The following is a 23,346-nucleotide window of genomic DNA, read 5'->3' on the forward strand; positions in this document are numbered from 1 at the left end:
TGACCCCTCCATAGCAGTGGGCGGGGGGTGGCCAGGCCCGCAGCTCCAGGCCAGCTGAGACCCCTCAGCCTTGGGTGCCCAGGAGCGCAGGACAGCAGGGGTTAAGCTGGGCCGGAGGAGCCAGGTGCCCCCCACACGGGGTCACTTTTCTGTCACTTGTAGGCAGTGGACAGGGCATCAGCAGATCTGTGGCCAGGCTGAGGCTCCAGGAGGGGCAATGGGCACAGCCACTTCCCTGCCATTAGCCCACCTGGGGCCTCAGGGACCTCAAGAAGCAGATTAGTGTGATGGGAGGTTCTGGGGGACACGTTCCCCCTTCTGGTGCAGGTGGTGGAACCAGTCTTCAGTGACCTCTGAAATAATCGTGTCCAGTTGTAGCAGATGCCCAGAGAAGGTGAGTGACTTGCCCAGTGTCACACAGCCAAACCCCAATCAGGAGCCAGGACGCCCAGCCCAGTGCCCACTCCACACATCTTGCCGCCTACCTGGTAGGCTCTGTGTGCACTGACCTCTCCCAATCTGCCTCTCCCACCCTGCCCCCCTAAGTCCATGGGGGCACCCAGGGGTGACAGAGACCCAGGGGGGAGGCTAGCTAGACCTGCAGTCCTGCTTCACTGACCAATCCCTGGCCAAGCCCAGACCTCCAGCCTGGGGGACAGGATGGTGCCAGCAGCTTCCCCGCCCAGGTCTGGATGGCTCCGCCCTGCAGAGACAGCCCAGGGGGTGGGCCAAGGGGAGGGCTGGGAGGCCGGGCAGCTCCAGGGCCGGTGGCCTTGAGGGCAGAGGTCCCAGCTGCCTGGCTTGACACAGAGTCTTCACCTTGTGCTTCTGTGGCCTCATCTACAGGGAAAAGGGGGGCAGAGGCATCATGATGCGGAGCCCCGGCTCTGGGTCCCCACCCCACCCAGCCCGGCCCAGCTCCTTCCGGCTCCACCAGTTCCTCCAGCACCTCTTCAGGGGAGGCCAGGGGCCTACGAACCCACCACAGAGGTAGGGAAACGGAGGCAGAGGAGCCGGCCCGGGGCCGCGTCCCCACTGGGGACAGCTGGCTCTCACAGAGACGCCTTCCCTCCCTCCAGGTGGGAGCTGCTGACCTGCTGAGCGGCACCTTCCCGGTGGGCGGCTAACAGCCCTGCACACGAGGTGGCCATGGAGAGAGGTGGCAGCACAGACGGAGCCGAGGGCAGGAGACACAGGAAGCAGAGTCACTGGCTGGGCCCAGGCTCGTGGGCCCAAGCCCTCCTGGCCTCTGGGTCCCCTGAGAACCCCACCCCAACTAGTCCCCTCCCGGCGGGATGTCCCCCAGGGTGGGCCTCATACCAGCTGCGGCAGGTGCTGCTCAGACGTTTCCAGCTGGATCTTGATCTCGGGACACGCAGGGTCCCCCGACTTGCCGGCGTCTGGGTGGGGTGACCGTGAGGGGCCTGGGGAGGGGGGCAGGAGGGAGCCACCTCACTGGCCGCGGGGAGGCACCAGGGAGACGGGGCATGGGTGGGCGGTCGGCACCGGTGCTGCCCCACACCGCCAAGTCCCTCCCTGAGGGACCCCCACCCCTAATCCACCCCCACTGTCCTCGGAGGCTGATCCAGGAAGCTACCGGCCTCCAATCCGTGTCGGGATAGTCACATGCCCACCACCTGGGGCAGGGGAACGCACCCACCCTCTGTTCCCCACCCCCACGAGTGGTCCTGCCCGGGGGCTGCCCGGCCTGGTACCTGGGGAGCTGCCCCCGCTGGTCGTACTGACGCTGTCCTCCAGCCACGTGCTGTAGAGGAACGAGTCCCGCTTGTGGGGTGTCCCTGAGGAGGAGACGCTGTCCTGGGGACAAGGGGAGGAAGGTCAGCCCCATGGGCAAGAGTGACAGGGAACTGGGGCAGGGGCAGCAATGTCGGCCCCTGGGGAGCCACCGGCCAGGCCTGGGCCGCCCTCTCCACGCACGGACTTCTCCACCAGGCCACGGCACGAAGCAGGAAGCAGCCGGTCCTGGGGTCTAGGAGGCACGCCAGGCCCACGGGACCCCACAGGGGACCCCGGACTGCCTGGCTCCCCGCAGCCCCTGGAGCAGGGCCAGCAAGGCACAGGGGGCCGCTAACGGGGGGCTGGAGAAGGGGGGGGCAGCCCAGGGGCTGTGAGGCCGGGGCTGCCAGCCATGGGGCCCTGGGAGGGAACAGGGTGCCGGGAGGAGGCCACCCAGGCGGGGACGGCCCGAGTCAGCAGGGCCTCGCGGGAAGAGGGCTCCAGGGAGAAGTGGCAGGGCACGGCTGGCAGTGGCCCGCCCGGCACGTGTGGGGGCTGCGGAACAGCCTGGAAGGTGTGAGGTGGTGAGAGAGGGGCAGGAGGCCAGCCACCAACCGCGCAGGCGGGGCTCCCGGGCGGCACTGGGCGGCCAGCCCTGCCCTCTGAGCTAGGTCCCCTGATCACATCTCGGCCACGTGCTCATGCTTCTGCCCTGAGCATCTCCAGGGTCCCCCTCCTGTCCCCTCCCATGGCGGCAGAGCACCCAGCCCCGGCGTCTCACCAGGCCCGTGTCCTCCCCGTCCCCGCCCTCCGTCTCCTCCACCACGCTGGCGAAGCTGCTGGCGCTGGACGAGGAGCGGGAGAAGTCCTTCAGAGCGTCTGCTCTCTGGGCTGCGGTCTCCGCCCTGGCACAAAAGCCCCCGTTAGCCACACCCACCGGAGCAGGCTGGTCACTGCGGCACAGGGAGGCCCCACCTGGAGCCGGCCAAGTGCCTCAGTGGCCTCCGAGAGAGCTCCTGGGCCCCGGGCCTCCCAGTGCAGCCCCCAACTGTCCTTCCTGGTGCATGGAGCTGACCAGGTCCCCCCGGCTCCACGTCAGTCTCATGGCTCACCAGTGTCCCCGGACAGCCCCACGCCTGGACTTGGTGTTCGATGGCAGTAGTGCTTAACTGTCACACGGCCACACACAGCATGCTCACAGGGCAGGCGTGGACCAGCACGGTCACCCAAGCTCCCTCGGCTAGACCCATCTCCAGATGAGGAGAGGCCGTGGGGGGGCGTGTGGCTGGGGGACAGCGACCTGGGCCCAGGCACCACGGCCTACTCCCCGACCCTTGCTGCCTGTTGTCCCGGGTCCCCGGCCTGGAGTCTCACTCCTTGGCTCAGACCCCAGGGAATCTGACTCCCAGACATAGCCTCTGGCCGGCTCGCCTGGTCTGGCTCCTGCCACTCCTCTTGAGCCAGCAGAACCCAGCCCAGAGGGACTCAGCCTGTGCACAGGGAGAGAGCAGCCCCCTCTGGCCTCCCTGCTCCTGGGCCTGTCCCGCCAGCCCCTGCTCCAGACAGCACCCTGGACGGGGCTCTCTCACGAGAATCTTCTAAAGGCTCCTATTCCTCTCAGATCAGATTCAAAGCTCTCATTCAGGCTTAGCCCTCTGCCCTCGTTCCTGTCACCCAGCACAGCCCCTCACTTGCTTGGCTCCAGCTGCATACTACCCTTCCTTGCAGGTATCCAGCATGCCTCAGGGCCTTTGCACTTGCTGGGCTCCTCGCTGGAGACCCTCTTCTCTCCGTCAGGCAGGCCAGACCTAGCCAGGCAGACTCCTTGCTCCACTCTCAATTCAGATGCCACCCCTGGGAGAGGTCTCCCCTGGAGACCCACAGAGAACACTACGACCCCAGCCATGATGGAGACCACACCCACTGACTGGGCTGTCTGGAACGGCTTGTTACACCTTGCCGAGGTGGGGGCTGGCGCCACAGGGTGCTCAGTGGGTGTGTCAGAGGGTGCCCAGGCCTCCCTGATGCCTCGTGGCAGTGTCGGGCTCCTGGGCAGCCCAAGGCCCAGGATGTGAAAGGGCCACCCCCAAGCCCCGGCTTGGCGGCCAGAGCCCAACCTGTTCTTGGTGGTGGGCATCTCCGGGGAGCTCTGGGTGGACGAGTTCTCCGACTTGGGCTCCTGGGAGACATGCCCGCTGTCCGGGGTCTTCTGGCCAGCCGGAGGGCTCTCCCTGCGGGGCACACGGGGGCAGCGGGGGGGTTCAGCGCCAGGCCTGGCATTGGGGTAGAACGAGGCCCAGGCGGTGAGGGGGGTCAGAGCGCCTCCTGCCTTCACCCACCCCCTTCCAGGGCCACGTCATCCCGCGCACACCGTGGCCAGCGATGGGGAAGGCACCGTGCAGCGCCACACAACAGGACATCTCCCAAGTTCTCCTCGACATGGGAGGGAGCATAATGGTCCCCGTGACAGATAGGGAAACTGGGCCTGAGAGATGGAAAGGGACCGGCCAGCTCCAACCTGGCAGTGCCAACACCTGAACCTGGGCTTTATAGCATTCTGAACGTTGGTGGCAGTGAGGACAGTGTTGGCTCCATTCTTGGAATGCTCTTGGTTCCCCTAACCCCGCTTCATAGTCACAGCATGGAACCCTCACAGCAGCCCCCTGCTATTGGCTGTTTTCTTATCCCAGTTTTTCAGATTAGAATCATGAAGTTCAGAGAAGTACAGTGACTTGCCCTAGGTCACACAGCCCCGGGATAGTGGAAACAGGTTCATACCAGCAGATTCTCTGCTGTCCTGGGGCAGCTCTGCTGCTAACAAGGTTTTGCGGCCTACACAGCCCACAGGCATGCACAAGGCCCCACCCACCCGTGCCTGCCCAGACCAGTGCCGGCCCCTCTCACACCTAGGCAGCAGTGGAAAACCCAGGTGCTGGTCCCAGACAGGGCTCAATCCCAGCTGCCCTGTGCTGGCCCTGTGATCTGGGTGAGCCCCTTGACCCTCTGACCTACAGCCTCCTGATCTGCAGGGCGCGGGCCTCCAGGGAGCCGGTATGCTGCCCAGGTCACGGAGGCACTTCCTGTGGCACCTGTTTGCCACCGGGCAGGGGTCAGAGCAGCTCAGGGGACAGGGCGGTCCTGCTGCGCCACCCACCTCTTCTCCTGCACCTCCTGGATGTTCTCGATCCCGATGGCGCTGCTGCGGCGGGAGCCAAACGGGCCCGACTTCTTCCTTGTGGGGCTCTTCCCAGGGACAATCAGTGACTGTGGGGAGAGGCCCCAACTCAGTGCCCACCTGCCCTGGGAGCCCCAGGGCCCCCCGCTTCCCCCTGGGCCCTGCAGCCCACCCTCACCCCCCTGAAGCAGAGGTAATGAGCAAAAAAGGAGAGAAGACGTGCGTTCGGAGGCAGCCCCTAGTTCAGACAGGAAAACAGGCCCAGAGAGGGCCAGGGCCTCTCTGCGTCCACACAGCAGGGATCCTGGTTCAGGAGAAGGGCAGGGACCTGAGGGGCTGGGGCAGCCATGCTGGGCGGGGAGGGGAGGGGACCAAGTCATCAGAATGGCCACTGTCCTGCTCCCTGGGCTTCAAGGGACCTACAGCTCGGGGACAGGTGGTGACTGTGAGTAGCAACCCCTGCCCCCCAGAGAGGCTCTGGCCCAGCAGCTGAAAGACCCCATCCGCACACACCACAGGGCAGGCAGGAGGTGGCCCTGAGGCACGGAGGGCGGGACCCCCCAGGGCAGCTGGTGGTGGAGCGGGTCAGGGCGGGGGAGGCGCGGCACTCCATGCAGAACCAGCGATATTGGGGGACGTGCATCTGGCAGAGGGGCCTGGGCACCAGACCCCGGCAGGGACTGGGCAGAGCCAGGAGCCCCTGGAAAGGGCCCCTGGCTCTGGCCCAGGTGCCAGCCCCCAGAGAGGTGTTGAGTGCCCTCAGCGCTGCTGGCATCCCGTCCCGCACGCCCTTGGGCCTGTCCCAGGGAAAGGGGGCAATGTCCCCAATATGGCCTCCGTCCCGAGAGTGAGCAGTGGACAGCGCGTGCAGGCAGCCTCCAGAGCCGCGGCCCGCGGGCGACAACCTCCTCCACGGTTCCTATGCCTATGGCACTGCCCCGGCGTCCGAATCTACTCGCGCTTTTCCCAGGAATAAGCAATGACTGGCAAGCAGCAGAGGGCGGGGCAGAGAAGGCGAGGGAGGGGACAGAGAGCAAAGGGGAGAGCGAGGTGGGACAGAGACAGGGAGGCACGAGGCGGAGGAGACAGAAAGAGATGGGGCCCAGGGGAGGGGGCAGAGCAGCAGGACAGAGATGGCCCAGGGAGCGAGGGGCAGAGACCAATGGGAGAAGGCAGGGGTGAGGGGAGAGGGAGGGCGTGAGGAGTGGGCAAGGGAGGGGAGAGGAGCAAAGGACAACGGGCAAGAGAAGGAAGAGGCGGGGAGGCAGGGAGGCCGAGGGAACAGGAAAGAGGGGAGACGGAAGAAAAACAGAGACAAGAAAGTGGAGGGAGAGGAAGTAACATGAAGAGAAGAGAGTTGTGCAAAAACAAAAACAGAAATGGGTCTGATTACTGCCATGGTGGGTGCCGCTGGCCTGTCCCTGTCCCCGGGGTCCCTCGGAGGCCACCCACAGGAGGCTGGGCCACTCCAATAGGGAGGAAGGGAGTGGCTGGAGAACCTGGGTTGGGGGAGGTTGGGCCACTTCCTCGGATGACAGTGGTGAGCTTGGTGACTCTTGGGCAGCAGAGGCCTTACCTAGCTCCCCAGCTAGATCAGCCCACAGGGCAGGTGCGGGTGGGCCCTGCCACACAACAGCCTCGAAGCACTGAGCACAGGGCTTGGCATGCAGAAGACAGGGGCAGGTGGGTGGATGGGTGGGTAAATGAATGGGAAAAGGAGTGGGTGGACGGATAGGTAGGTAGAGGAGTGGACTGGTGGGTGGGTGAATGGGTGCGTGGACAGATATGTAGACAGGTGGGTAGAGGAGTGGTGGATGGGTGGGTGGGTGAATAGATGGGTGGATGGGTGGGTGGGTATGTAGACAGGTGGATGGGTGGATGGGTGGAGGGATGGACAGATAGATGGATGGGAGGGTTAACAGGAGGAGGGGTGGATGGATGGATGGAGTGTGGAGAGGTGTGAGAGCAGTGAGTGCAGTGTCCCGGGAGGCCAGGAGGTGGCGCAAAGCAGCTAGGCCCCCACGCAGACAAGTTTCTCCTGCCCACAGCACTCCCCGGAGTGAGGGGCCAGCTCTCACAGGGTCTGGCAGACAGTCAGGAGGGGCTCCCTCAGGAGGCGTCCACACAGAAGTCCAGTTCCTGACACACAATAGGTAGCCACAGCCACAGAGGCCCAGGCTGCTGCAGACACACAGTAGGAGGTGCCACAGAGGAAATGCCCACATAGCAGCCGGCTTTCTGACACACAGTAGGTGTTCACTGATATCCCAGGCTCTGTACACATCATATGCTCACACAACAGCCCAGGTCCTGACACACAATAGGTGCTCACACACCAGCCCAGGGCTGGCCACACAAACTCAGGACCAGGCCCACATGGGTGCTCACAGAGTGCATGTCTACACAGCAACGCAGGTCCTGACACACAGTGGGTGCCCACAGCCTGACACACATTAGGTGCTCCCAGAAACCCCAGGCTGGACAGTAGGTGCCCACACAGCAGCCCAGTTCCCAGCACACACAGACAGTAGGTACTCAATAAGGATGGGACACAGACTGCCCAGGAGCTGACCTGCAGAAAGTCACACCTAAATAAAGGGCCAAAGAGCTGGGGAAGGGGCTGCAGGCTCTTAGCACCCAGGTCCTGGCAGGAGCACTTGACCCCCGTGGAAAGCAGTGGTTAGACCAAGTCCAGAGCCCAGGGTGGGCATGTGGACAGCAAGGCCAGGGAGCGAGGTGGGCCAGACTTCAGGAGGTGGGGGCACTGAGGGCCCTGGGAGGGGCGGGGAGGGTGGGGACACTCACTATTCCAGCAGCCTTGGCCAGGTCAGGGTTGTTGGGTGCAAAGCTCCCACTGTGGCTGGTGGACACGGTGTTGGGCTTCTTGTTGCTTAGTCCCATGGCATCCATGGACTGGCTCCGGCTCCGGATGACCCGCTGCGAAGGCGAGATGGGTGTGGAGGAGGCATGGGGAAGCCCAGGCATCTAGTCCTTCCCTATTAATACCACCCTGGTGACCCAGGAAGTCCCATCCCATCTCCTTGTGAGTTCTAGGTGTCTTTATATGCCACCCAAGAGGCAGGTACGCACAGTGCATAAGAGTAGTTTGGCCTGGCTCTGTCACCAGCTTGCTGGGCAGCCTTGGGCATGTCACACTACCTCTCTGAGCCGCACAGGCTGCTGTGTGCTGGGTCTCAGGCAGTTGTAGGAACAGGAGAAATGCTGAGTCATGATCAAATGTGCACAGAACCCTCCAGAAACCTGTTTCTTGCCCTTTTTTTTTTGGGGGGGGGGGGTCTGAGATCTCCTTTCTCCTTCCTTCCTCCCTCCCTTCTTGTGTGCTCCCTGGGGGACCAGATGCTTCACATTCACCCTGCTGCTGAGTCCCCCCACAGGGTGCTGATCCTCATGCCCACTTTACAGGTGATGAGATAGGAAGAGGTGAGCTAGAACCCATCTGCCAAATCCTATGCCCTTGACTGTGGACTCTGAGAAACTCCCTGACCTAATCTAGGTCTGGCGTCTTCCTGATGTGAGACCACTGGAATCCTTCTCAAAGAAACCACTCCAAACCCATGTTCACCCCCGTTTCCTGCCTCCAGCGGGCAGAGGCAGGGCGGCTCCTTCCGGGTCACTGGGCTATCCCTGTATACAAACCCACAGCCTGGTGGCCTGCCCGAGGGTAAGGGTACAGCTCAACTACCTGGCTGGGCACCCAGAGGAGAGACAGTCCTCTGTGGGTGGAGGAGATGGTAGCAAAGAGGCCACTGCCTAGGTCCCTGCTGCCCAAGCCCCTCCAGGGGTGGGGGAACCTCCTCTGCTTCTCACTTGGACACTCATGCTGAGGCAGCGGAGCAGTCTTGCATTTTGCTTTTTAACTTATATCGTGCCAACCTGACTGCCTTACAAGTAGCTACAGTGGTCTGAGGTGGTTTCCCATGACCCAAGTCCACGGAGAAAGAAGCTGAGGCTCAGAAAACGCCTGTGCTGGTAAGGGGCAGAGCTGGGTCTGACCCCTGGGAACCTGTTCTCTCAACACTGAACCCAACCAGGGGTAGCCACCGTGGGTCCCACGGGTCAGGTCCCTCTTCAACAGGTACAGGCTCACAAACCCCTCCTAGGACCTCTATTTCTTCCTCTGGGTCAAGACAGAGGTCTCTTCTCTGCTGGCAGACCCTGGCAGCCACAGCCCAGGACACCAGCAGCACCAGGCTGCCACCCCAGGGACTTCGACCTTCAGCTGACTTCCCAGAGGTACTCTGCCCCCAGGCCTCAGCCTCACCTCCGGCCACTACCTCCTCCCCTAGTCACTGTCCCCGCTTACACTCTCCCCCCAGCCTGGTACTACCCAAGGCCCAGGTACCTCCCAGCTCACCTAGACGGTAGGCACCCGGCCCCGCCCCCAACGGGGAGCCCGCCTCTAGCCCCGCCCACGCCCAGCTAGCTCTTCTAGCCACGCCCCACGCCGGCCCTCGCCCCGCCCCGACTCCACCCCAGCCCCGCCCTGCGCCGGCTCCCCGCTCGGGCCATCCGGACCCTCCACCTTGAAAGACTCGAAGAAGCCGCCCCCGCCGCCGCCGTTCTCCATCTTGTCCTCGTCGCCGCCCAGGCCCATCATGGACTGGCTGTGGATGTGCAGCTCCTCGTAGAGCGTCTCTAGCAGGGCGGCGCGCGTCCGCTCCTGCGGGCCGGAGAGCCCCGGTGACCCGCCCCGTCCTCCCGCAGTTCCAATCCTGGTCCCCTCCCGAGCGCCGGCCACCTTCTCAGAGTGAGGGGGGTGCGGGGGGGGGGGGTCCTGGACCCCGGAGCCGCGCTGGCTCCCTCCTTCCCTCCACAGGTCAGGCAGCCCCCAGGACCCTCCCGTCCCGGCCCCCTCTTCTCTGCCCACCTGGGGCCCCGGACAGGGCCCTCCTGCTTCCTCCCACCCAGGTAGCCCCCAGGGCCAGGGTCTGAAGGAGCCTTTTCCCTCCCTACAGCCGGCTGAGATTCTAGACTAGGAAAGGGAAGAAGGGGCTCAGCCCCCAAAGCCCATCCTCACCTCCAGTTTGGCAAACTTCTCGGCCTTGTAGCACGCGTATTCAGCATTGATCAGCTTCGTCAGCAAAAATTCCTGGAACTCAGGCCCCTGGGAGCCCCCAGTGCCGAGGAGATGGGGAAGGGGGTGGGGTGGTAAATGAACGGGAAGGGCCTGCTGAGCCTGTGAGGCAGGGGCTGGAGCTCCTGCGCTGTGCCTGGCCTGGGTCACCCTGGGCACTCCTAGAAGGGCATCTCCTTGGCTCAGCCCCCAGCCCAGGCACTAAGGGTCATCCACCCCCTCGGGAGAGCAACCTCCACAGGTTTTAGGGCCTGGGGTAACCTGGGGATGAAGCCAAGGTCTGCAGTGTGGCTTCTGAAAGGTCACAGAGACATGTGCCCTCTTCCCAAATATTTTAGAGGAAAGATTGAACTTTCAGAAAGAATAAGACTGAGGAAAGGCCAAGGTCTGCTATGAAAATGGCAGTCATATCATTTACTCCATGACCTTCGGGGGGCAGCGGGGGGGGGGGGGGGGAGACCCAATTCTTATCAAGATCAAGAGAAAAGCCAGATCCCAGGTGCAGGGTTAGGGTGTCCCAGCTGCCCCGGCTTCAGAACCTCATGAGGCAGAACCTGAGCCTCCCAAGACCCTCCCCTTTAGTCCTGCTCTGCACACCACAGGGTTGGGACAGTCTCTCTCACCTTCCTAAACACCGCAGGGTCCGGAAGGGGGGGCCCAAAGAAGGGCACATCATCCCTTGCCGTGACCGAGACCTGAAAGAGAAGGGGCAGTTCTCCTTGTGGATGGGGCGGCCTGTTCCACCCCACACCAGCCAGAAGTCCCTCATTCCCTTCCCCTCCTGCCCCTGGGTGCAGGAGGCTCTGATCGCTGAGTGGAGAATCCTCTTGGCATTTCAGCTCCTCCATCCTTGGCCCTGAATTTGAGGGGTGGGGCTGGCCAGGGGACCTCAGATCATTGGGAGGAGGCTAAAGGAGGCAGAGGGCTTGGCAGCAGGCAGGAGGTAGGGGAGGGAGGAGTCTCTCTGAGGAGTGAAGGGTGTGGGGGGTCCTCCCTGGCCTCTGCCTACAGTGGGAAGGACCGAGACAGGTGTGCTGGGGGGCTGAGCTGTGGCAGGGCCCTTGCTAGTGCCCCTGGAGAGCTCTGAGACCACCTACCTTATAGAGCGGGCCATCAGGGCCCCCACCCTCAGCCTGCACCACCACATAGGCGTGCAGGAAGTTGGATGCGATCATGTCGGGCACAAAGGGCGTGTTCTCATCCTGGAAGACCACAGCGACGATGTCGTTCCCGATGTGTCTCTTCCGCTGCAACTGAGCACAGGGCCACAGGACTTACAGCCTGCCCCTGGGGGGTGGGGGTGACCAAAGGGGTGGGGGGGGTTTGGGGTAGGCAGAGAGCACATCTTAGGATTTGCTTGCCCCCCGCTCAAAAATAAATATTGAACACTTGTCTTTGAATTATTTTAGTTGTCTTGGAAACCTGTGGCAGGTGAGAAAATCGAGACCAAGAGAGAAGTGATTTGCAAGGACCTACAATGAGCTCAGAGACCTGGATCCAAATCCTGGTTTCCAGGCCCTTCCTCTCAAATCTTCTCCTATCTAAATGCCCCCAAATGTGACCCTCTATTAAATAAACAAGTTCTACTCCACGTATATTCATGTTGCTCAAAAGAACAGATGGTCTTATGAAAAGAGAAGAAAAGAAAAAGCCACCAAGAACAGGGGAAAGTGTATTTCCATTTTTCTCAAGTACCCTTTAGCACCCTGGGCTGGGTAAGTGGGGTAAGGCAGATGGCCTAAGGCAGCTCGGGTCAAGGTGACACATGGTGCCTGCGCCTCCTGGACTCCAGGACTTTGCAGAAGCTGGTCTGAAGTATTCCGAACTCCTGCCAGCTCCTTTGCAGCCTGTCTTGAAAGTTCTTCCTTACCCCGGATCGGCCAGACCTCAGTGCCACCACCTGACCCCATAATGCCCCTCACTTCTCACAAAAATCCTAGCTCACCTTTTTGGCTCTTGCTATGTATCAGAACCTATCCCTGTGTGTCCCTCCTCCACTCTCACCCACGAGGTCGCGCCATTACTATCCCCACTTCACAGAATGAAGTGAAGGTTTCCCAGGGCCCTCTGTTGGAGGAACTGGATGATTTCCGTGCCTGTATCCCAGGGCCCAGCACCAAGCCTGGCGTGGTAGATGCTGAACAGAGGTGGGTGGGGGCACAGGTGGACAGTGAGAGGCAGGTGGTTGGGTGCCAGGCTACCTGCTGGGCGTCCCCTTCTGTGTAGGGCAGCTTGGTGGACACGTGAAACATGATCTCCTTGTTGCGGAAGTTGCAGTACACAGACTCGGTCCCCGTCTGCCCATGGGTCACGTCCAGGCCTCCTCGGAACCTGCCCCCGGGCCCCCCCAGGCCACGGCTCAGTCTCAGCCCCGGCCAGGCCTCCATGGGGCCAGGACGGGGGCTCCCTCCCTGCCCAGATGCCCGCGTCGGCTCAGCTGCGCATGTCCACCCCAGCACTCACCCCTTGAAGTCCTGCAGTTTGACCTTCTGACCCAGGAACTCCAGGAACTCCACGAAGGCTGGGCTCTCCTCGTTGGTACTGAAGAGTTCTTCCTCTGAGGTCTGGGAACCAACCACAGGGGCCATGGTCACCGTGCTGGGTCTGAGCTGCCCCGCCCCCAGCCCCACTCACTCCCGGTGGGGGACAGTCCCCTGGCAGGTCTGAGGTGCCAGACGGAGGGCAGGGGGTGGGGGCAGATGGGAGGCACACACCTGCCCGAGCTTCTGATAAATGACTCCGAACTTGAAGTTATTGCTGATGACATGCTCATCAAAGGTGACGATGAGCCTGGAAGCCTGCAGGGCACGGGGGGACCGTGGTGACTGGACTGCACTTACAAGTTACCCTTCTCTGAGCAGCACGTGTCCAGTGCCACACCTGGCACCATATGTAACAGTCTCAGCAAGCCCACAGGGACCCTCAGGCTGCCCTGGGCTTCAGAGAGCTTTGGCAATGTGTCTCCAGCCAGCAGCCTGCAAGTGTGTGCAGGGCGGGACTTGACCCCGCTCTGCTGGGTGCCTGGGCTTTGCTATGAGCCCCCCAGCCTGTCCCGGACAAAGATGCCCCACTCTACGCCAGAACGCCCACCTGCTCCCTGGGTACCCTGCAAACCCGCCTCATCCTTCTAGAATGGCCAAGTCCCACCGGCGGCGGATTGTGAGGCCTTCAGCAGCCCCTCCCCACCCTGGGCCTCAGTTCCCCTTCCATAGTCGGGAGGTGGGACCTGATTTCTGAGACCTCATCCATCCTTCGGGACACCTTTCCTAGACCATGACACCCCGCAGGACCTCACCCTGCTCCGGGATCCAGTCAGGACCCAGGGTTTACATGTCTTCAAGTCCCACCTCTTCCAGGAAGCCCCACGGCTGGCTGCAAACAGAAGCCTCTGTCCCTATCCCCACATGGCCACAGCACCTGGAACTAGCAGGCCCAGTGGGAGAGCAGCTGCTTGGACGGCAGCATCTCCACAGGTGACCATGACCCCTCTGGGGTCAGAAGTCAAGGCCAGTGGTAGTCTGGAGACCAGCTGCCCTTAGGAGGGTCCCCAGACAGCACTGAGAGTTTCCCAACATGAGTGAGACCTGCCTCCAAGGCAACCCTCAATTCAAATGAGGCCTTCCGTATCTGCTGTGCATCCTTAGGTAAGACCCAGAGCTCTCTGTGCTTTCTGTTCTGCAAACTGTGGACTTTGCAGAGAAGACACGAGGATCAAATGAGGAGACTTAAGGGAAATGGCCAGCACACAGCAGGTCCCCAATAAATGCTCAGCTCCGGGGCACCCGCCCTCAGTGATCAGGGCCCAGGTCCTGTCATACCTTGGGGTAGAGCACAGGGTAGAATCGATCCACATTGACGTCTTCACACACCAGCTGCAGGAGGCAACAGGGAGGGGCGTGAGGTGTGGCCAGGCAGGAGGGAGAGGGCCTCCTGGCCTCTCTGGCCAGCTCTGGGAGGACAGCAGCAAAAGGGAGAGGGAAGGGTGTTCTGGGAACAACTGAGGCTGAAGCAGGACCAGGGCTCATGGCTATTCAGAACTGGACTTGGAAACTGGGGCCCCCGATATCTGAGGGTGCTGCGAAGAGTGCCACAGGCAGCACGAAGACCCTGCGGGAGCAGATGGGAAGCAGGAGTGCAGGGGGGCTGCGGCACTCGGAGCAGAAGCCGAGGGAGTGCTGGGGCCCAGCCGCCGCCCAGCCCTGTGTCCCCCCGGGCAGGGGCCAGACACAGGAGGCCTGGGAGCGAGGCCTTACCTTTGCCATCTGGACCACGTTAGGGAACTCCGTGAGGCAGGAGATGGGGATGACATCGTGGTATGTCCGGCACTTGGTCCTGGGAGGAGAAAGCCCACGGTGAAGGGCTGGGCAGTGCGGGGAGCCGTCCAGCCTCCACACCAAGGCCAGAGAGGACAGACTTCAGGGAGGACCACAGGCAACGATGGCACCAGGCCTGGCTGGGGCACTCACTTGCTGTGTGACCTCCAGCAAATCCTGCCCTTCTCTGGGCCTCAATTAGAAGAGTGGATAAAATGAGATGGGCTCTTGTAGACCCCCATCTTCCCTGCTGTCCTGGGGTCCCTCACACTGTCCTCACCTGAGCAGCAGCCGCAGGTGCTCTTGATCCCCAATGACATCATACTTGAGTGAGAAGACCAGGTGGCCGAGGGCAGTGTCCAGTGAGTAGTAGTTGAAGTGCTCCTGTGGCGGGGGAGGGGGGGAGTGGGCGAGGCTGAGCTGGAAGCTTCTGGAAACCAGAAGCCAACTTGCCCCCAGATGGGTCCCTCACCAAGCAGCAAGTGTTGTGGCCAGTAGCCGGCTCCACTTCAGACAGATCTGTCACTAGCTGGGTCACCTCACCTCTGTGCCTCACCTTCCTAATATATAAAGTGGGAATGATGCCACCTACCTGGATCAGGTGGCAGGGACTGAAAGCGATGCCACCTGGCAAAGACACAGTGTTCGGAGCATCTGTAGTGACTTTTGCTCTCTGGCTCCGCACCAAAGTCGGGCCACACTGCCCATGCATGCCTGTCACCGGCCCTTGCCTTTCTTGGGGATGCACACAATAGGTGCTCAGTAAGAAAAAGCCAACTAGCATTAGCACGGCCCTGGGTTCCAGCCAACTAGCTGATTGCCCGACCTGCGGCTCTGTGGCTCTGTGGCCCCGGCCAGGACCCATGGGAAACAGGAAGTGGACCATCTCACAACATACATGGCAGCTGACCAGGTGGGTCCCACCCTCCTGCCTCCTGAAAAGAGGGATCGGCAGGGAAAGACACCCCAGAGGGCATGAGGGGTGGCGGCTTCGGGTGACACCAGAAGGGAGCTGGCTGACGGCTCCAGGTGGAGAAGTCGGAAACCAAGCCACCCCAGCCTGGCTCCCGGCTCCCTGCCAGTCCCAGCCCTGGGTGGAGCCGGCAGCCCAGCCACACCCACCCGGGGATCAACCTGGAAGTGAATCCTGTTTCTACATGAACCCTGGTGTTCAGCAGCCCCGTGGGGAAAGGGGGACAGGGGATTGGCCCCACAGATCTGCAGTTCAGGGACAAACGAGTGGACAGGGGCAGGGCGTCCACCCAGCACTGCCTTGCCCCGAGGAGCAGAAACCCCCAAATGCTCAGCACTGTCCCCTGAGGAGTGGCAGGCACCTGCAAGAAGGCCAGTGGCTGGGGAGTTTCTTTGGACACCTGCCTCCCAAGCCCAGAGGAGCCCAAGGGACACAGTGAAGGATGGACTCAGGGCCCAGGACAGCAATGCCCACAGTCACCCTCACCTCCTTCCTCACTCAGAACAGGCTCAGTGCCCGCACACCGGGCTGCTTCCCGAGGCACCCCATCTGGAGTCTGGAGCCCCGTCCCCTGTCCTGCTGACCTAAGCCCAGTCTCTGTGCCTCTGACTGCCACCTGTACCTCTTCAAATCCCGCTGTGCTCAAGGCCCTGCACCACCATCTGCGGCTCCTCACTGCTTTGGCAACCTCTCCCGAGTGCCAACGTCTGCTCTTCCCTGGATCCCGCCTCTGCCAGACCCAGCCAAGAGCCTCTGGCGGAGGCCACCTCTGGCCGAGGCCACCTGGGGTGCAGTTCTCTCCACCCACAGGGCTCAGTGGAAGACAAATCCCTCTGCGCTGCTCTGCATTTGTCCCAGGCGATGGCTCCTGAGCCCCGCCTGCTGGGTGCACCCTCCTCCAACCCAGACAGTTTACACCCGTGTTTCCCAGGGTCAGGCAGGTGTCCTGGGCCCAGGCTGAGGTCACGCAGCTTCTCAATCCCCCCAAAGGGCCAGCCCCTCCTCCGGGATGGAGGATAAAGAGAAGGACACACACTGCTAGGAGCCCAGTCCTCGGCAGTGCGGCTGCAACCTTGACCAAGTCACTTCACCTCTCTGAGTTTCAATTACCTCTTCTGTAAAAACGGGATGATCTTGACCTCACAGAGGGATGAGGAAGAGGTAATAACAGCTGTGGCTAATTGCTTATTTACTATGCGACACGCATGGTTCTATCTGCCTTCTCTGGCAGCACCAAGGAGTAAACCCCAGGGCAGCTCTACCACAGAGCTACCTCCCCAGCCCTTTTTATTTTGAGACAGGATCTTACTAAGTTCCCCAAGCTGGCCTCGAACTTACAGTCCTCCTGCCTCGGCCTCCCAAGGGGCTGAATTTACAGGTGTGTGCCATCACACCTGGCTCTATATGTTTTAAATGTACTTTTATTATCCCTGTTTTTATAGACAAGGAAACAGACTCCAGAAGGCTAAATAACTCGCCCAAGACGACACCATCAACAGAGGGAAGAGCCTGGGCCAGGAGGCTCCACACCTAGGGTGTGCTCCAACGTTCTGTCTGTGACCCCGCATGCAGCAGCACCGCTGTGGAGCCTGACTGGCAGGAGGCCCGAGCAGGGGACCACCCCTCCGGTCCCCATGGCTCCACCCAGCAACTCTCAAGAACACCGTGAGTGTCACTCTGACAAGCTCTTGCTGGCAGGGTCCCTGCTCTGCAGCTGTGGTCAATCCAGGCCCAGCCATCACGTGACACTGTCCTCCCAGCCCCACCCCAAGCTGCTCAAGGGCGGGCCGAGCCTGTTTTGTTTGCTGCCTTCTGCAAGGTGAGAGCAGCGCCCGGCACACAGCTGGAGCTCATTATTTGCTCACCTGAGGAGCGCTTACTTTGTTCCAGATGCCACTCAAACCACCTTATAAGCATGGTCTGTTGAAACCTCACAACAGCCTCGTGAGGTGGGTGTCATTATCCCCATTTTTACAGACAGACTCTGAGGCACACGGAAGCTAAGCAGCTCGCCCCGTGCCTGGGCAGCAGGTGGCAGAGCCGGGGCCCACCCCCTGGTATCTCTCCTGTTAACCGCCATGTCATCCCACCTCCTTTTGCAATAGATGTTTGTGGAATGGATGAATAACCCCACACGCATGCTCCCTGAGACTCAGGACTCTGGGACTGTCACCCAGCCCCATCACGAGGGCGCTCTTCCTGGGCCCATCCTCCCGTGAGGCTGGATTGTGACAACCCCAGCCAAACCCCAATACCAGCTGGCCACCCACCTTGCCGAGAAAGTGCTTCCGGTAGACGCGGGCAGTGGGGTTACACTCCAGCTTCACCTTGGTGGTGGGTGACTGCAGTGGCTCTGTCTCGGGGATGCTGGTGATTTCGTGGTTGGTGCCCTCGATCCAATAGCCCCCAAACTGGGGCAGCAGGATGAGAGGGAAGGGCCCTTCTCGCCCCAGGACCTGAAGAGGGACTCAGCTGAGAGCCACCCACACAGCACCTTGATGGGGGCCTCAGGACACTCCCCAGCTCAGACTTGGGCCCCTTCTGTCATGGCAAAGGAATACTACGGACCGGCCAGAGCTGGGTGGACTCCAGGGTGCACATCCACCCTCTCTGGGTACCTGCTCCAGCCCTTTCCCTCCCCGACCCCACAGCACCGAGCCCTCTGTCCCAGACTCAAAGGATGGGAGTTGGGGGCAGGTAGGGGAGGGGGACACATGGCTTTGACCCAGGAGGCGAAACGTCTGGCTCAGAAGCCTACGGTTCAAATCAGCCCAAAGTCTTGGGCCTGTTCACTGAGCAGCCCAGCAGAGCCTGCAGCCAGGCCCCCGGGAGGGAGGACCTGGTGTCCAGATGCCCTTCACAAAGGCCTCCCTGGACTGGGGAAGGGTGGCTCGGGGGTCCAGCCAGGTACCTCGTGGACGCTCGGGTAGGGAATATAGTCCTCCTCTGTCTGCAAAAGAGAGGAGAGGCACGGCTGGGTGGTGTCCCCACCCTCCTCGCCTCCCAGGCTCCCTGGGACCATGGCCTCATCCCCCAGCTTACAGATGGGGCAGTGACTTGCCCCGGGGGACCCTCAAGGCCAGCTCAGAGGCAGGCCAGGCTGAGTGCTGGGTCTTCGGGGTTCACTCTGCCTGGGGAAAGGAGGCTCTTGCCTCCCCGGAGGAGAACTCTGGGCCACCAGGAGGCCTAGAAGACACAGGGTGCTGCGCCTCACACCAGTTCTTGGTGCAGCCAGGCAGGTGGCACCCGGGGACTGGCATCCTCATGCTCCCAGATGACCAGAGGCCGCTGATCTGAGCACCATACTCTGAGACCCCTGGCCCTGAAGAGGCAGCTGGCTTGCTGCCCAGGAGCCTGCTTAGCTCTGGGCCCACTCCCCCAAGCCCAGCTGTGTCTTCTAGGGCCATTCAGTCCTCTAGGGTTGATGGGTCCCACATCACCAAGAGCCAATGCCCCTCCTGGGTGGGTCTTTCTGCAGCTGCGGACGGAAGAGGGTCAGGGAAGCTGCCTGGAGAGGCGAGCAAGGGCAGCAGGGCGGTGGGCAGGGAGGAGCTCCAGGACTCAGAGCTCCTGGGGCAGTGGCCACCCAGGGCCCAGCACAAGGCACACAGTAAGACCCTTCGCAACTGGGTGGCTGTGGCGCCACCTGGAGCCCCTCCCCCAGCCCGCGGGGGGACCTCTGCTGACCTCTGCTGCAGAGGTCAGGCTGCTTCACCTACTTTGAGGGGTGGCGGGAAGGAGCATCGCTGTTCGTCCATCCTGCTTCCCTGAAAGACAAGGCATCACCCATTACACCCCCACCTGCGGCCAGGCGCCCTTCCATGTGTGGAAGGCTCGCTCTCCTGCGCTCCTGCCCCTGTGGAAGGGAAGCCCTGGGAGAGCCCTGGACGTGGGGAGCAGGACGGGTACTCCCAGGGTAGGGTGCTGGCCAGCTCATGCCTCAGGCCCCTCTGAAGAGCCAGCGCAGCAGGGAGGGGCGGGGGCTCTGTTCAGGAATGCACGTGCTGCTGGGAGTGGGGGCAGGGGTGCGTGCGCAGGCCCATGTGTGAGCGTGGGGAGGGGGCCACTGCATCATCCAGATACGTGGAGAGCGGGAGGAGGTGGAGACGGAGAGAGGCAGGAAAGAGCAGGGCTGGGGAGGGTGAGCTGACGTCAGGCAAGGCTCCTGAGGCTTCTGTGAGCCACCCCCACGCCACCACCCTCCCACCCATCTCCCCCGACACACGCCCACACAAGACACAGACGAGGGCCTGGGAGACCAGGACTGGACGAAGGTGGCCGGGGTGCGGCAGGGGCAGAGCTGCTCCCCAGGCTGCCCGGATCCTTAACAGCTCCCCCACAGCAGCGCAGCTCTGGCTGACAGGCACCCTGGCCTCTGTCCCCTCCGTCATTCTGCCTGGGGTCCAGCCCAGCTGTGATGCCTCTTATGGGGTGAGGGTGAGCTGAGCTGATGTAGCCCTGCTGGGGACCTACACAGGGAAGGGAGCTGGGAGCCTGGGTGGGTCCTCAGAGAGGTCCCCTCTTCCACAGGACCCCCAGACAGGACTCTGGACAAAAACTGCCACCATCTTCTCCTGGCATGGTCTATCGAAGACTCCTGGCCTGTCCTCAGAAAGATGTAGGGCTAGAAATACTGAAAGGGCCCCCACTTCCAGCCCAGCCAGCTCGGTGGCTCCCAGGGCTGGCGTCTCCAGCGTCCTCACCTGCATCTTTTCAATCATCTCAAACAGATCTGTGTTCTGCAACAGAGACGGGAAGGCAGGTCAGTCCCGAGGTGGCCCAGCTGGCCCTGTCAAGCCCCAGGAGTCTCCCCAACCCCAGCCTTCCTGATCCCCTCAGTTCTGACCAGCCATCAGGGCTCGAGGCAGCAAGACGGGGTGCAGCAGGCATCATAGGAGGGGGCTGAGGCACAGGACTTGGCCAACTGCCAGTGGAGGTGAGCCCACACCCAGGTCCTGGGCCCCAGGGAGCCCACCCCACTCAGTCCTTTTTCCTAGGGAGGAGGCCGTGACCCTTGGGGAGGGACAGATCCCCTTCATGCCATTGCAAGGTTGGCACTGCCAGGACAGGCCCCTGAGAAATGCCCCTGGTGCCAGCCCCAGAGATGAGCCCAGGTGGAATGAGAAGGTTCCATCTCCAGGAAGAGGACAGTCAACCCAGGCCACCGGCCACCGCTCACACAACCCAACAATGTGGGGTGGGGGCCCTGCTGGAGAGGATGCTGAGGTGCCCGATGGCCTGACACCTGTGCCTGAGCCCACTGGCGCCCTCTCATGCCCAAGCCAGCCTGTCCTGAAGCTAGCCAGGGTACACGCAGGGTTAATCAGCATCTGCCAGCTGCCTGGCAGCATGGGCCTCTCCAGCGCCAACTCCCTGAGAACCTTCCTGGAAGGCGGCAAGGATGCCCAGTGGCGGCTGGCAAGGCTGGGGCTGGGGCTGGGAAACCCCTAGAGTCTCTGGTGGTGCCCCTCCCCCAACCCTTCCAAGGCTCCAACAGTTCCTGCTGCCCAGTGGGGGCACTGCCTGAGCTCACACACCCATGCTATGGGGTTGTACAACAGGAAATCTGTGCACACGTGCACACATACACACACAATCTCTCCCTCTCCTGCTCAGACACACAGAGGCTTGACACCAATACTTATTCTCCCAGCACACTACATGTTTTGTGCACACACACACACACACACACACACACACACACGGTGTCTAGATACAGTGATTCTTAGAGCTCTATATGAACACACAAATACACATATTGACATCCTGAGTTACACAACAGCACACCAATTTACACACACACACAAATCCACGGACCACAAGAGATACACAGACTAGAGCAAACCCACACCTGTGAGTTCTGCACCCTGTACCGCACGTGACGCAGCATGAACATCACAAAACCACCCTCCTGAGACCAAGACACAGTGACATGCACTCTGGGGGACAGGTTGTCAGGGACACAGAGTCCCCTTTCCCCATCTGGCCACACACGCTGTGCAACAGACACAACAGACCCCATCCCACAACAGGCTTGAGAGTTCTGAGCAAAGGAGGCTGCACAGGGGCAACTCCAAGGTCATTAATGTCCACAGGAGGGACACAGCCCTGCATCCCCCCATCCACCCAAGTCACCTCCCTCCCCCCATGTACACACACACACACACTGCGCTAAAGGTCACGAGACACAAACACTGCATGTGCAAGCTCTGAAGCCTGCCCACAGAACAAGACATCTTCTGAAGTCCACCTCAGGAGTCCTCAGGAGACCACCTCATGGTCACACAGCCAAACCCAAGACCTGAGTGGAGAAGAGATGATTCCATGGGCAGTTACCAGACACGCCTGTCAACTCCACACTCTGTGGGACAGCGACACTGGCATCTGGGCAGAGTCAGACCACCTCCCATTCCCCAGTGGTTCCAGCAGTTGGGGGCACTTTAATGACCTCCAGGGACCCCACTCAGGGTGACCTAACAGGCAGGACAATGAAATGCAATGCCTTGTTGCACTAGCGAGAATCACTCCCTTAAACACTGACACATGGTCCTGTCACCCTGAGTGTACACAGCAACAAGTGACACCTACAGTTACAGCCGCACAGGCAGCAGCAGCAGCAGACGCCCTGACACATGGCAATGGAAGGCTGGGAATGATGTGGCCCGGATGGGGGTCCCCACCTCATTTGGGCACCACCACAAAGTTACACTCTGACATTAGGATCCCCAAACCTGGCAGGGAAGACATAAAGTGGCCCCGATGGCAGGACTCACACGCAGTGCCACTGTACCCCGGGGCCACAGTTTCGGGGGTAGCAGCAGGAAGAACCCCAGGCCCAGACCCCTGAGCAGGGTGCGCCCTTGGCCGCCGTGGCCGGTGTCAGCCCAGAAGCTAACACACCCGCTGGGATGGAGCCTGCACACCCGCCCTGCCTCGGGCACAGCTGCCGCGCTCCAGAGAAGTCGGGCCGACCCGGCCCGGGATCCCCCTCAGCCGGGACGCCCCCGCCCGGTCCTCACCTGCCAGCCGGCCCCCACCGGCAGCGAGCCCCTCCGAGGACGGCCTTGGGGCGCTGGGGGCCGCGGCTGCGCCATCCCGAGCTCGGCCCGGCCCGGCCCCCGGCCCGCAGGCGCTTCGGCTGGCCCGGCCGGCTCCGGCCACGCGCGCCCCGGCCCGGGCCCCGCAGCGCCAGGCTCCGCGCTCCGGGTTCCCGCGGCGGCGGAGCTGCCTGCGCTGGGCTTGCCCCGCGGCCGGGCCCGGAGGGGGCGGGGCGCCAGGTACCGGCGGCGCGGGGCCGGGGCGGGGCTGCGGCGGCCCGGGGCGGGGACACAGAGGCCCCGCCCCCGGTGCGGCCCGGCCCGCGGCCGCAGACACTGCGCCTGCGCTCTCCGGGTGGCGCGCTGGAAGCTGGCTGCGAGTTGAGCTCCCGGGGGCACCCCGTCTGGTGTGTCTTCCCAGACTCTGGGTACCCCGATTCGGGGCCTCCTGACGAGCTACTTTGGACAGGCTGTGAAGCCGGGCAGGAGGAGGAGAGGTTACCTGGAGACAGGACTTTTCGCGAGCACTTAGTTAATGCGGGCCCTTTGCACATCTCACCATTTCGCCATAACCCAGGAGTTTCAAATGTCATCCCCATTATGCAAATGAGGAAACTGTTCCGGAGAGGTGAAATAGCTTGCCCAGGACCACACAGCTAGGAAGGGGCCTGGAGCTGTTATTTAGGGCCTCTCCCCTCTCCCCACACCTCTTCCCCAGCCTGACAGTGGCTGACTGGCCTATACCCGCTCTTCCCAAAGCCCTAGCTGTCCCCTACCCTGGGGGAGATTGCCACAGTGCTGGGTGGTATGGAGGAGAGGATTTAAGTGGGCTTCAGGACATATGGGTTCTAGCTCTGGCCTTGCTGCAGTTTGCTAGGTGGTATGAGTTCTTGCCACTCTCTGGGTCTCAGTTTAACCGTCAGTAAAATATGAAGCCTCTTCAAGTCCTCCCAGCTGACCCTGTGAAGTGTCCTGACCTGATAGAGCCACTGTATAGCAGCTGGGCCTTGCAAACC

At 61.9% G+C, this 23,346-nt stretch overlaps 1 protein-coding gene across 1 annotated transcript; it reads right to left on the bottom strand.

Moving 5' to 3' along the window:
- Window positions 1-810: 810 nt before the first annotated feature.
- Rap1gap (RAP1 GTPase activating protein) lies at window positions 811-20,032 on the bottom strand. The gene is made up of 23 exons (XM_077791660.1): window positions 19,997-20,032; window positions 19,013-19,060; window positions 18,205-18,243; window positions 17,564-17,749; window positions 14,601-14,704; window positions 14,261-14,339; window positions 13,826-13,879; window positions 12,722-12,805; window positions 12,471-12,571; window positions 12,209-12,338; window positions 11,105-11,260; window positions 10,631-10,702; window positions 9,951-10,037; window positions 9,456-9,593; window positions 7,718-7,849; window positions 5,818-5,895; window positions 4,892-5,001; window positions 3,855-3,968; window positions 2,519-2,642; window positions 1,716-1,818; window positions 1,321-1,424; window positions 1,095-1,132; window positions 811-840 (listed from the first exon to the last, which is right to left on the bottom strand). Exons 1-22 carry the CDS (start codon window positions 20,012-20,014, stop codon window positions 1,124-1,126), a joined length of 2,070 nt encoding a protein of 689 aa, XP_077647786.1. The 5' UTR covers window positions 20,015-20,032; the 3' UTR covers window positions 811-840; window positions 1,095-1,123.
- Between the last annotated feature and the right edge of the window lie 3,314 nt (window positions 20,033-23,346).

This window comes from Urocitellus parryii, chromosome 11 (assembly GCF_045843805.1).
Source record: "Urocitellus parryii isolate mUroPar1 chromosome 11, mUroPar1.hap1, whole genome shotgun sequence".
Taxonomy (NCBI): domain Eukaryota; kingdom Metazoa; phylum Chordata; class Mammalia; order Rodentia; family Sciuridae; genus Urocitellus; species Urocitellus parryii.

What these genes read in the sequence shown, in the direction of transcription:
- Rap1gap (XM_077791660.1), bottom strand. An exon ending in CCTTCCCGCCACCCCTCAAA is followed by an intron (nt 18,244 to 19,012) that starts GTAGGTGAAGCA and finishes TCTCTTTTGCAG; the next exon opens with ACAGAGGAGGACTATATTCC. An exon ending in TGGCCAAGGCTGCTGGAATA is followed by an intron (nt 5,896 to 7,717) that starts GTGAGTGTCCCC and finishes GCTGCTTGCCAG; the next exon opens with TCATTGCTTATTCCTGGGAA.